Source organism: Silurus aristotelis (assembly GCF_946808225.1).
Source record: "Silurus aristotelis genome assembly, chromosome: 17".
NCBI classification, from domain to species: Eukaryota; Metazoa; Chordata; class Actinopteri; order Siluriformes; family Siluridae; genus Silurus; species Silurus aristotelis.
In genome coordinates this window covers 23,359,770-23,373,278 of record NC_139590.1, presented here as the reverse complement: position 1 = coordinate 23,373,278, position 13,509 = coordinate 23,359,770, and the positions used below count along the sequence as shown (strand labels likewise).

General features: G+C 38.9%; 1 protein-coding gene across 18 annotated transcripts in view; it reads right to left on the bottom strand.

Annotated features, from left to right (window-relative positions):
• rbfox1 (RNA binding fox-1 homolog 1) overlaps nucleotides 1-13,509 on the bottom strand; it is a 271,780-nt gene that overhangs the window by 128,575 nt on the left and 129,696 nt on the right. For 6 of the 18 annotated variants that reach the window (XM_083566537.1, XM_083566542.1, XM_083566551.1 and 3 more), the window contains exon 1: nucleotides 789-1,316. The exons of 9 other annotated variants lie outside the window; for them this stretch is intronic. In XM_083566537.1, the coding sequence (XP_083422663.1) occupies nucleotides 789-893 (105 nt within the window). In that variant the 5' untranslated portion in view covers nucleotides 894-1,316. Of the gene's footprint in view, nucleotides 1-788; nucleotides 1,317-13,509 lie in introns of those variants that run through there. 3 more of the 18 variants (XM_083566550.1, XM_083566539.1, XM_083566549.1) reach the window with 3 other exon arrangements.

Here is a 13,509-nt window from a genome sequence, read left to right as displayed (position 1 = left end):
ACTGAATTACTTGTGTGTACTGTTAAATGAAATTCTTGAGAGTGGAATGAACACACATCAAGTCGAATCAGTGTTTCAGTTCTCACTACTGGCTCATTCTGATTCTGTTATACAGTATTAACACGAGTTTCCTTTAATATAGAAATATTGCATTTAATGTTGTATGAATTGAACCCATTTAGTGTTTGTATGTATATAGCCAGTATCAGTACCAAGCTGATAAACAATGAAAAAGGAATGAATTTCAGGAAAGAAATATTAGAGCCATATGGATTTGGGTTATATTTCAGTATCAGTAATGTACTGGAGAAGAGAAAAAAGTGATTGTAACCACCTCTAGTTATAGGAAAAATTATTGAACGACACACACAGAAGTACCAACACCAAAAACACAAAAAAATCCTGAACCGATATCAATAACACTGATACCATTCACACCATTTCATTAACACCATTGCTGTGATTACCAAGGTCCACGTGCACCGAGCACCTGCGCATATGCGTCATCTGTATAAAAAGCGAAATGGCTCTGCGCGTGTGTGTGCGTGTGTGTGTGTGTGTGTTGGGAGGAGACGAGTGCGGCCAGTGCGCAGTCTGGTGCTCCCGCAAAGCTCCCGTTGCACGCACGTGCGTAAACAACAAGCAAACAAACAATCAAAACAAACAAAACATAAAGACGAACGCATTGAGGAGAAAGCATGCACGTGGACCGCATACGCGCGCACCCCCTCTTTCACACATCACCCCCCCCCCACCACCCAGGTTATCCATTCAAGAAGATCGCTCACCTGCTGCAGGTAGACAAATGTCAAGGCGCACGAGGAAGAAAGCTGTGGGCGCGCGCCCACCTCAGCCAGGGCCACGCACGGGGCTCCGGTGAGCGGATGCAGCATCTCTTTCTCTCTCGTTCGCTCGTGCGCGCTCTCCTTCTCTTTCTGCAGGCTCTGCTCCGACAAAAACTCGGTATGTCGCTCCCTCGATGGCGTTCTCTCTCTCTCTCTCTCTCTCTCTCTCTCTTTCACACACACACACACTGGGTAGACTGGATAGCGCTGGATAGGCGGGTGTAACGTTACGCGTAAAAAGTGGCCGGTATCGCGCGTCCACGAGGAAAGGATGCTCACACAAAGAAGCGCCTGGGTGGATTTCTTTAAGTACAAATGAAAGAAAGATAAAAGGAATATTACATGTAACAAAAAAAAAAAAGGGAAAGTTTTTTTTTTTTTTTTTGGTGAACGAGTTCAATTACACCTCCGCGTCCACGCTCGCGCTCACGGTGCCGGTGACCACGCGCCGTTGTGACCGAATTTCTTCTCTCTTTTTTTTTTCCGCGCGCGCCTAATCATCTCCGCGAGGGAGGAGGAGGAGGAGGAGGAGGAGCGAGCAGGGGGTGGATGAAGAGGTGAAGAGTGGTGGGGAAATCCCAAAACACGCAACACACACACACACACACACACACAATCCTAAAGCGTTTCAGGTGCTTTTATTATATTGCTCTCAAACACGTGAGTTGCAAAAACAAAAAGTGGGGGGGAAAAAATTAGATAGATAGATAGATAGATAGATAGATAGATAGATAGATAGATAGATAGATAGATAGATAGATAGATAGATAGATAGATAGATAGATAGATAGATAGATAGATAGATTAGATGGATATTTACTATAAATCGGTACAAATGCATATAAAGAATTGAACAGAAACCATATACAGTTATTTACACAGGTATGAGGAAATATTTCCTAATTAACTTTTAAAGATGTAAATGGATAATTGGTTAATTTCCCTTTTCTCCCTGGTGCTAGCCTTAACAGGAGTGAACCACAGCTGCACCTTCACGAAAAAAATCATATTAATAATTGAGTAATATATTACTAATAGGGAGCAGGTCAAAAGAGTCAATTCCAGCACTCAAACATTAGCGAGCTCTCATTAGCACAAGCCTGAACCTTTTATTTATTTTTTGGTTGGCAATGGTTCCTGAGAAGAATGAAGATTAAAAAAATATATCTAAATATATCTAATCAATATATATGAATAAATTACATTTGATATGTTTAATAATATTTGGTTTATTTGTTTGTCAATGTTTACTAAACAAACAAGCATGGAATATGTCATGCAACAGATTAGTATTGTGATGTGTTTATTATTTAATTGCTAAGGAATTACAAGGGGAAATAAAAACATTAAAAGTAGGAAATAACAATAATTCATGAATTAATTAAAAACACAGAAAGAAATGTGCAGTCGTCCTTAAGGTAAATCTAAAATATTTTTTTTGTCTCTTTCTGACTTGTTTGTATCAGCAGAATCAATGAATCAATTAAACATGCTCCTGAGGTTCTCTCCTCGGTTCTGCCGGCTTCGTCCCGGCCTGCCTCTGGATGGTCTTCTCTTCAATTGGAGGCCACTCTGTGCACCTGGGGATCCATGAAATTACAGAGTAACTCAGAAGAGCTTTGAGGATCTGGATTTGGACTGTAGTTAAAGTCAACAGTCTGCTACACTGATTCAGGACTGCACTTTGCATCTGATCTCCATCACTGCACCTCGACTTCGCTTATCTGTAATAAATGGAGAATCGGTGCCAAACAGATGAGGATGAGGTTCCCTCTTGAGTCTGGTTCCTCTCAAGGTTTCTTGCTTATGCCGTCTCGGGGAGTTTTTCCTTCACCACAGTCTTAAAAACATCTTATCACCACAATATCTGTGTAAAGTTTCTTTGGGACAATGTTCATTGTTAAAAGCGCAATACAAATAAACATGAATTGAATCATTTACTAGTGGCTTGTGTATCCAAAAGCAGCGCAATATTATCATAGATGACGTACGCTATATTGTCCAGAGCAGACCTAGTGAACACCCAGGCCCAGCTCTTTTCTTTTTTTTCTACTTTCTCCAGTAAGAAAAAAAAAATCATCCTAATGATGCAACATGCACACAGAAATTACTCTGCAAGCCAGGAATCATAAATAAAACTAGCTTACTATCATTTTGCTTCAGGCTACATATGTAGTCCCCATATACAAAAAAATAAATAAATAATCCAACACATTTCATCAGCTGTAGGTGTGTTTCACAGTCTGGCGTCTGCACAAGCATGAAACATTGCATCGTCTCGCTGTTCAACAGTGATTTTAACCTCGTGCAGGACTTCTTATTGAGCTAATGAGGTGCGTCAGTTAGCTGTAGTAAAAGAAAACGCTGAGTGAAGCAACTGGAGAATAAAACACTCCATGTTATGCTGTGATTGGGAAATAACTGACAAAGAGGTGGTGTGATGAAGCGTAGTTACTTGGTTCCCTATAAACAATACGACGTGTACTCTTTATCCGTTTATCATTACATTAAATGTCGCTGAATGTCCATATGCAAGCTATCACCCTCCTTATAGCAGCTATAAACGCTTATTTTTTCACCAGCACCATGTTTCCTTTTCGAAGAGATCCATCATGTTACATGACTGTTAAACTGTAACCTTTGCAAAAACGTGGCACTGACACTGAAGATTCCTTCCAAAAGGATGAGTAATGACATATTGTGCTTTTTTCCGTTTGATTTGTTACTATGGAAACAAATTAGATTTGCAGCCACACTTCTGTCAGCACTTCTGTTATACAGTACAAAAGTTAAACATGCTGACCAATCAGAATTCAGAATGATTGATAATGATGCTGAAAGCAAACCGGAATCTAATAATCATCAAACGTTAGAAAAAGATCTTGAATCTTAAATTCATTGATTGATTATTAACACCAGCAGCATGAGGAATTAAAACTATTTCGTACAGTGTTACTGTGCAGATGTGCATTATGGGAAAAGTTTTCTTCTTGTCGCTCTGCTCTACTCCTTCCTTTTTTTTCCCTCCCATTTCCCTTTTTTTCTCGACCACGGACACGTCTTTTCCGTCTCCTTGTGTGTTTTCCCTTCATGCAGAAATCCTGACCACTGACCCGTATGGACGAATTGTCATCTGTGCCATCGTCTGTTTGTGTGTGTGTGTGTGTGTGTGTGTGTGTGTGTGTGTGTGTGTGTGTGTGTGTGCGCACACACCCCATGTTTCCTTCCCTACAGTGATGAAGCATGGCTATCCTGCGCAGTGCATCTGTTCGCCTGTTTTTTTTTGCTGAATAAGAGCAGTTTTGTGGTGGGCTTGGTTGGTGCATGCTCAGCCTCACTCTGTTAAACGTCTTGTATAATTTATCATGTCGTCTGCGTGGGCTGAGGACTCCGAAAACTGAATTGTGCCTGAAACTTGCGCTGTTACTTACACATGACCATCTTGTTGCACTAGCGATAGCAAAATTCAGCAATTCCTCCACGGCTTTTCTGTTTCCTCCCAAACCTGTTCAAGCAGATTTTACTAAGTCAATGGATATATATCCGATATCTATTCTTATTGTGTTTCTCATCGCTTCCTTCATATTCCTTTAAATTTAAAAACATTCTAATTAATAATCTATTCTTATTCCTTACGTCTTTGACTAATATCCTTTTTATTTAATTTTTTTTTTAATACTTTATCGATCCTACAGGAAACTGTTATTTCTGTGCATATGCCAGCTGGGGTCAGAGCACAGGGTCAGCCATGTTACAGCGCCCCTGGAACACAGAGAGTTAAGGGCCTTGCTAAAGGGCCCCAGGAGCGACAGCTTGGCGATCCCAGGGCTTGGACCCTCTTCCTTTCGATCAGTAACCCACTGAGCTGAATCTTCCCCAAATTATTCCTTTTTTATCTCACAGAGCAGTAATTACAAATATTTGACAGGTGTGTTCAAAAATAAGGAGTTTGTTCCATCCAAGTGTCTTCAATTCCTCTTGTTTCACTGCCATTTGGAAACACGTTATTAATTTTTTTTTTTTTATTGCCAATGTTTATCCATTTAATATTGTAGAATGCAGGTGAAAAACGTATCAATTACCATATCAATTCTCTACAAAAGGTTATGTTCATGTTGAGTCTCCACAGAAACGCTATCGCATTAGAACGGCAGCACAAGAGACTACTGCATGACCAATCAGGACAAAGAATTAAACATGCTATACTGGTAATATGCCTGTTTCACGATGTCTCTCTGCTCTAACAGCTGTTTTAGCCACATAAAGGATGTGTTAGTAATCTATTGAGCTGAAACATCTCTGCATCTTCTAAGCATCCAAATCACCCGATTACACGCAAACGATTCTTCACAAACATGCTATTCGCACAAACGGCGAACGTCCGAGGAACCACTCGAACGAATCCCACAGCTGCTCGCTCACCTCCGGCACAAAGCCTTGTTTCAAATCACACAAAGGATCCTAAGGTTATAAAGAACTGAAAATAATGACAGTACAAATGTGGTGCTTAATGAGGGCTTCAAATAAACAGAAACACGACTGAACAAATGAAATGCTTTCTGTTTACAATATAGAACAAGTGGTTTCATGGCATAGAAGTGGTTAATGCCATGGCAACGCTGTTTCTATGTAACCAGGAAATATCTGATGCTATGCCTAAACTAGCTAATCACATCAGATCGGAATTTCAGTAGTTAAATCATTTTTGGAGAAGAATTGACTTGAAATGGGATCCACAACACCTGAAACATCAACATCCACCTCAGATAAATTCCTGAAATAACAACTTATGTGTGGCTAACATTATCCTGTATTTATACTTGCTGATGAAGCGCTCATGAATTCCACCATAGAGAAAAATCCCCCCACTGTGTGTTGAAATTGCTTAGAAATTTGATGTTCAGACTCAATCTATTCCAGAAGAACCCACAATGATTTGTGATGCTTCCTCTACATCATCCAAGAGTTTCCTCAGGAACACAAGAACCAAACTAGGAGCTGTAGTAGGAAAACCTTATGGCCATTAAAACGATCATGGTGTCATGTTGCAGATGTACTGATACCCCAAAACATCTCTGAACATGCTTTCTATCCAGTTATAGTTGCTTTTCATGTAGTTTTAAAGTGGTCCATGAAACAGCACTTATAGACAGCCGCTCTCTATTTCTACGTCTCTATTAAGGTTACAGCTTTACTGCTTACACTGGAGACTCCTTCCTGTTAAAATAAATAAACTTCTTCCTTTACATAAAACATCACAACATCAACGATTACTCATAGAATAGAATAAAAGTCTGAATTATAGTAATAATACTAGTACGAATTAGAAGTGAATATTTATATTATCCATACCTTAGTACCACTTTAAGTCCACAATAATAAACTAGTACTAAGGTATGTATTATAAGTACATAATAATAATCTTGTACTTATTATAAGAACCTAATAAACTAGTCCTAGGGTACTAATTATAAGTACATAATAACAATATTGTACTAATAAGAAGTGCAAAATAATAAACAAGTAATAAAGAATGAATTATAAGCACATACGAAAGATATTGTATTATAAGTACATAATTGCACTAATTGGAAGTACATTATAAACTAATACTGAGGTATGAATTATAAGTACATAATAAAGCGTACTGAAAGCATACGTGGAGAGAAACATGCCCAAGTTCTCGTTTGTGCTCTTGTTTCTCAACATGGCCGAATGGAACGCTCAGCCCAGGTTTCCCCGGGTGGAAATTCTTCACTCTTTTTTTTTTACCACAGTAAATAAAGTACAAGAGTTGAGGATTCTGCTTCTTTTATAATTATTGATGAATTACAGGACAGAAAACACAGTCCTGCTCTCAGGCTGTAGCCATGATGTTAATTTTACTTTCAGAAAAATTACCAGCTTTTTTTTCTTTTTTCAAGCTTGGGGTGTCTGAGCAGATAAGCCGTGGCAGTGTTCACCACATTGTCATTTAGGATCAGGATCGGTGTCGGATTGTGCAGATTTCTCGGGGCCCGGGCTCCATTTTGGCATCAGCAGCGCTGACAGACTAATAAGGGAGGACTGGCTGCCTCCACCCTGCGTCAGGAAAGTGACAGCGGCACGCCAGGTGCCCGAATATGTGGAGAAGATTGATGAAGTCTCGTGGAGGTGGATTGCAGTGAGCTGCCTGAGCCGTTCTTAGTGTTAGCAAAGGGTTTTTTGTTTTCTTTTCTTTTCTTTATGAGTACTGGTGGTCAGCTAATGTAAAAACTAAATCGGGATGATGGACAACATTCTGAGCAACAGGAAATAAAAAACAGCCTGAATTGTTCACAATGCTTTAACAATCTTTATCAATACAATAATAAGTAATGAAGCAATAGATGCTGTTGATGAGGTGAACTCATCCTGACCACCCAGAGCTCAGTGCTTTAGTCCTTTCAGTTTCCCAACAAGAAAATGTTTTATTCAATTGAAAACATCACATGATATTTTTTTTATCAATTTATAGTTACATATAATGCTTGGACTGTGTCAATGTATCAAGTTATCACTTATGTTACTGCATCTATAAACATTCATTTCCCTGCTAGCCTCAATTTCTTCTCTTTATTTATAATAAGAAGAGCAAAAAACAAGACGTACAGTGCACTTTGTCTCTAAAGTCAATCTATAACCTTTAGAAATATTGTGGATACTGGATACTCCTTCCTTAATCCGTTTATGTGGTCTTTCTGAATGAGCCGCTACAACGGAAATCGTGCCGAATTCGAACTAACGCAACTGTACGTGCATGAATTCATAATAATAATAATAAATAGAAAAAATGAAGCACTTTGCTTTTACCTCCGATAGAGAACCGTTATTCATCCAAGGCCGCAGCTTAGTTTCTTTGTTTTTTAGAAAAAGAATATAATGCAGAAATGCTAACTAGCTTTCAGTCTAACTAGCATTTGAATCCACAGTGGCTCTTCAAATACCTCTGCAGAGTGACGGATGCTTTGGAGGTCTTTTAAAATTGAGTTGCTATGGTTTACATCACCTACATCGTGTCTTCACTCGGAGGCCATTAGAAGGAAAAAGAAAATAGACCAAAGAGCGAACGACTCTGCAGGGTGGTTACATTGACCATTATAATGACAGCTACAGCCGGCTATAAAGCCTCGCCTCTTGAATTCACGTTATGTCACGATTGTGATTGTTTATAAATAGAAAAAAAATTGCGATACGGTTATCTCTGTGTGTGATGCAAACATGCAGAGAAACCTGTGGGGAAACCGGCTCACGTCGTGAGAATTTGATCATAGTTATTACAGTTTATTATTAAAAACGCTGTTGTTTTTAGATATGTTTCTAATTTGAGGTTTGTATATAAAGAAATCTTATTAGACAAGCTACACTTTCGAGACACATCATCAGTGTTGTTCACAAATTACACTATCTATAAAAAAAATAGAATATAATTGATATAGATTTTAATGCTCTTTTTAGGTATTTAGGTTTTTGAAAAGTAGCTTGCAAATATTCAAAATATTAAGATGGGGGTGGAGCTAAATTCCAGACTATAAGCAAAATATAAAACAGTAGCCTTTTTTTTAGAGGTGTCTAAAATTGAATGATCTTTAGAGGTCTATGCAACACTGCGGAGATGGAGGCGTGTCCTGAGAGTCACATAGAATACAGATTAACATGGCAGAGGTAGAGCTGCATCTTGCTGCAGACAGAACAGGAAAAGAACGTCTGGTTGATTTTATCTCGTCTCTTTCTGCACTATAAAAGTGTGTGTGTGTGTGTGTGTGTGTGTGTGTGAAATGGTCATGAAGTCAGTGCTTTTTTGTCTGAACCAAAGAAATAAAAGCAAACTATCTGTACTGTATTGAATTGAATTGCATTGCATTATATTTTTACCATGGAATCCCCTTGTGTTGAATCAAATAGAAATGGGATCGCACTGCATTGTAATAGTGGGCAGAGGAGGGAAGTAACGGAGTACAAATACTTCGTTACTGTACTTAAGTAGATTTTTCTGGTATCAGTATTTTACTCCACTATTTAAGTTTATTTATTAACTTTTTACTTTTACTCATTAAATTTTTACACAAATATCTGTACTTTTTACTTCTTACATTTTCAAAACAGACTCGTTACTTTACTTTTAATCCACATTGGTGAAATATATATTTTATTCAATGCGCGCCGATTTCAGCCGAACAACCGATTTCCTGTTACTGCGCGTCTTTTTCAATCCGCTGGTGTATAAAGTCCTGACCCTCACTCTTTACGGAGATAAGAATCAGCAGGCAGAATGCAGTAAGAAGTTTGGGGTTAATGTGGATGAGACAGAGGGAGTCAGTGATGAGAACATGACTGAGAACAGCCACATTCATGATCATCATCATCTTTTCTCTGCTTGTGTTCTATATGTGGATCTTCAGCCTGGATACATTCATTAGGTAACTTTGGCTGTCAAAATTTAAATTTATTGTAAACGGCACTAGATGTTATTAACACGCCATCAATTCAGCGCGCATTTCTGTTTTTACCATTTTTATAAAAAGTAAAAATACATAAATAAATAACTAAATATAAAAGAGGTGAAATTAAAACCTCCAGCAAAACATACACTTATTCACAACGCCCCTTCTTTACTAAAATATACAATAAATAAATAAACTCCACCGAAAAATATTTTTAATCAGTAAACTTTTGTTTTATTTTTGCACAAAGTCTCAAATCAAACACCAAATCCGCCATGTTTCACACAATTAACGCTCTGGGGGACGTTTTGTGGGTTTTTCCCTCATAATGGCGACACGAACATAAATTACTGTCTTTATTGATCGTACAGATAAAAACAATACATCATTCAAATCTGTAAAATGTCTATGAATTTATATATAAAAGCTTCTTGACCAGAAGCGGTGCACTTTCTCTGTCCATGTGGAAACATAGCAAAGGCTCTTAATGATGTCCACAAATCTCTGCACTGTTATAGCCCTTATATTTAATCACTGTACATATGCTTACATAAATATCACATGCTGTACATATGATACATATTTATCTGCACTATTTGCATGATTGCTACTTTTTGCATTTCTGGTAGATGCCAAATTGCATTTCGTTGCTGTGGACCTGTACAATGCAATGACAATGTTCCATCTATCTATCTATCTGTCTGTCTGTCTGTCTGTCTGTCTGTCTGTCTGTCTGTCTGTCTGTCTGTCTGTCTGTCTGTCTGTCTGTCAGTCAAATATTAATATGATATGAGGTCCAGTTAACAGCTAAAACGGGTAGAAGTAAGTACTTTTTACTTAAGTACATGTCAGAGCCAAGACTTCTTTACTTTCACTTAAGTAAAAAAGGTATAATCAGTACTTCAACTTTTACCCGAGTATTTTAAAACATGAGTATCTGTACTTCTACTTAAGTAATGGATGTGTGTACTTTTGCCACCTCTGATAGTGGGGAATCGTATCGTATCGTATCGGTAGCCGATTCTTATGTATCTTTAATGTATTGTAGGCTATGCATCCAGAATAGCATCGGCCTCGGTTATGGAGATGCACGTGCCTGGAAACCACAGTAATAAACACACCAAACTTTACACAGACGTCTTTACACCAGAAAAGGTTAGTAAAGCATATTTATTACAATAATTTATGGCACATAACTGACTCTTAGGAACCATTTAATGCCCTTCAAATAGAAATAGAAATGAAAAAAAAATAATACACCACACTGTAAGACTAAGCTATCGATCTCTTGTGGAGCTACACAGTGTGGAACAAACCACAGATGGCACCATTTTTGCCAATTTTTACCAGCAGGCTTTCCAGCTAACTGTGATAAGTCATGTATATTTGCTTTTTTAAAACTATATTTAGTTAACAGGATTTTAACATGTAGATTGATAAAAAAAAAAAGCACAAACTAAAACGCTTTGTTCACTGATTTTTCAGATCACTTGATAGAAATTCCAAGTTACGAGGACGTTTTATGAGTTTAGTCGTGGAAAGCTCGATCCCTCTTTGGGTTGAGTCAGCGTGATTATGACAGTCTGCGATCCTGCCTTCTGTGATGGCTGCTAAATATTTCAGTTTTTTTGTCGATTGGGGTGTAAAAAGCTAATCAGATTATTTAGTGCGCTTTAAAAAAAACGTGTTATATATTTATTTCAAGCACAATTGGGGTGCAAGTCAGTTTACATGACAGTAATTACGGAAACAGATGGGAGCTCAGAAATGCGCCGCTGCAGAGACACTGGGCTCAACGACTGCACCGGGGACGACTGGGGGCCGGTGAGAGGGGGTGGGAGCCCAGATTGCTCAGCAGCTGAGACTGCCTTTCATTAGTGTGTGTGTGTGTGTGTGTGTGTGTGTTAAGAAATGCAGAGTCGTTTGTTATAACGCACTTGCCGTCGCGCGCTACAGGGCCTGCAAATTGATTGCCGGGTGGGACGAGTCGCGCGATCCTTAGCACCTCCGCGCATCTGGCTCACAGGAAAGAAGGAAAAGGAAGAAATAAAAATATAAATCAATAAAAAAAGACACTTTCTGCTTGTCCACCCCCAGCTTTTTAGGCTGACAGCGCCTGCTGATTTGCGCTCCTGTCGATGCAATAAGACGCCGCTGTCCTTTTAATTGGTGACAAAAACAATCCGCGGTGCAGTTAATTGCCTCGGTGGAAATGTGCCAAAAAACAATCAGCGCTCTTCCTCTTTCTTTGTACCATTTCTTTTCTGGGAATCCAGGAAAAACAAAAAAGCGAGAGCGTGCATCATACGGCAGGGAGAAGAGGCGCAGGTCAGCGGTGAGGGAGCTAATGGCTTGGCTGCAAGGCCACGCATCATAACATGTGATGTGTTTGTGTCTAATTAATCCCACGATTCATAGATTTTACACGGAGCGAAATAAAGAACGGAAGGAACGTGGAAAAAAAGCACGCGAAGGGCGTTGTTTTAACGCTGATTCGCCGTGACATGGCGTGCCAAATTCCGCGTGACTCCCGGGCGCTGCCATTACACTGCTTTAGCTTCCATTAACGTGTCACTTTTCGTTGGAGCACACGGTCACCGAAGGAATACGTTATGACAGCACCGGGGGCCTGCCACGTGCGCTGACACCGGAAAAAGCCCTGGAGCTGACACGTGCCGACAGGAGTGCGTTAATTAAGCGCTCACTCAAACATTCTGACACGAAGGTGTGTTTCGCCGTCTTCGGCATTGCCTCCCGCTTCTTTCGGAGTTTACAGAAACGATCATTATAAAGACGAGGATTATAAAACCCGCCCGTACAGATGCACATCTACACAGATGCTGTGAGGGAGATGAAGCAGAAATGAGGCAGAACAGTTACCACTGACTTCAGCTACAAAGATTGTGGGAAATGAGATTTCGAACAGAAGGGAGCTTTAGAATCATTATTGATAATTAAAAAAAACGTGCTGATGGCAAAAAAACACAACAACTTTGAAAAGCCAAAGATATGATTTTTTTTTCTTTAGCTCTGAGCTTCGGCTAAATGTATAAATAAAATTGCATGGCGAGTCATTCGATCTAAAAAGTTAACTGACAAAGTCTCTCAGTATAAAAAATACCAATTAGCTCTAAAATACCTTTTATATAATATATACGATCACAACAACTTCATTAAAGACAAATCAAAGTTAAAGATCAGCTCTACGATCATCCACTACAATTTTCAGTAATACAGCTCAGCCATTGCAGCTCTTCCCCTGAATGTGCTCGAACTCATAGACGTATATGTTAGTAAATAAGAAAGAATAGTAAAATATGAACTTTTTTTCAACTTGATCTCCATGAAATCCTCTTGTGCATAAATATTCAGAGTAAAAGTATTTACATCGGGTGCATGAACATCTTGTCTTTTGTTCGAATCTCGAGCTTAGCATCGTAAAACAATAGAGACATCCATACTGCAGGAACATTGCAATGGGACGCTGTGCTCGAGTCATTAGCATATCATTAATTAGCCTCCCGCTTCCTGATGATTAACGGAGAGCAAAGGGCCTCCGCAGGGACGCGTCTTCATTTGGGAGGCTGGTAGGAGGCGAGGAACAGTTGGGGGAGTGAACTTCACAAACACGCACAAACAGCTGAATTAGAAACTCAGCAAGGGTCACGTTACAGCCAGAGGGCGCTATCGAGACACAGTCCAATTCAAAACAGCGATAAGCATTCAGTCTGCTAGCTAGCTGTTCACTTTCACTAGAAAGCTCGGTGTGGAAACAAACACTTAGTTGTCCAGTGTTAAAAAAGAAATGATCTTTTTTTACGTGCAAATGATTCTTTCATCAGATCTTTTATAGAAAAAAATGCAAACGTTTTTACGTCCTTCTCAATGAAGATGTTTTGGTTGTTTTCATGTCGCAGGACTTTTTTTTTTTCTCCTTTCCGTTTGGTTGCAAAAGGTTACAAAAGTGCAAAAGTTTACTTAATTAAAGCACTTAATTAAAAATATTTGTACTTGTATGAAAAAGACTTCTTTCCAGTGAACCTCAAATAATTTCACTGACCAGATTTTTATGTGAAAATAATTGTATTCATTTAATTATTTCTTTTTTAAAGCATTTAGTTATTCTGAGTGCAAAAGTTTATACTCTCTTGTTATAAGACACTAGGGGGATTCGCTAGTTTTAGATTGCTGACTGCTACATA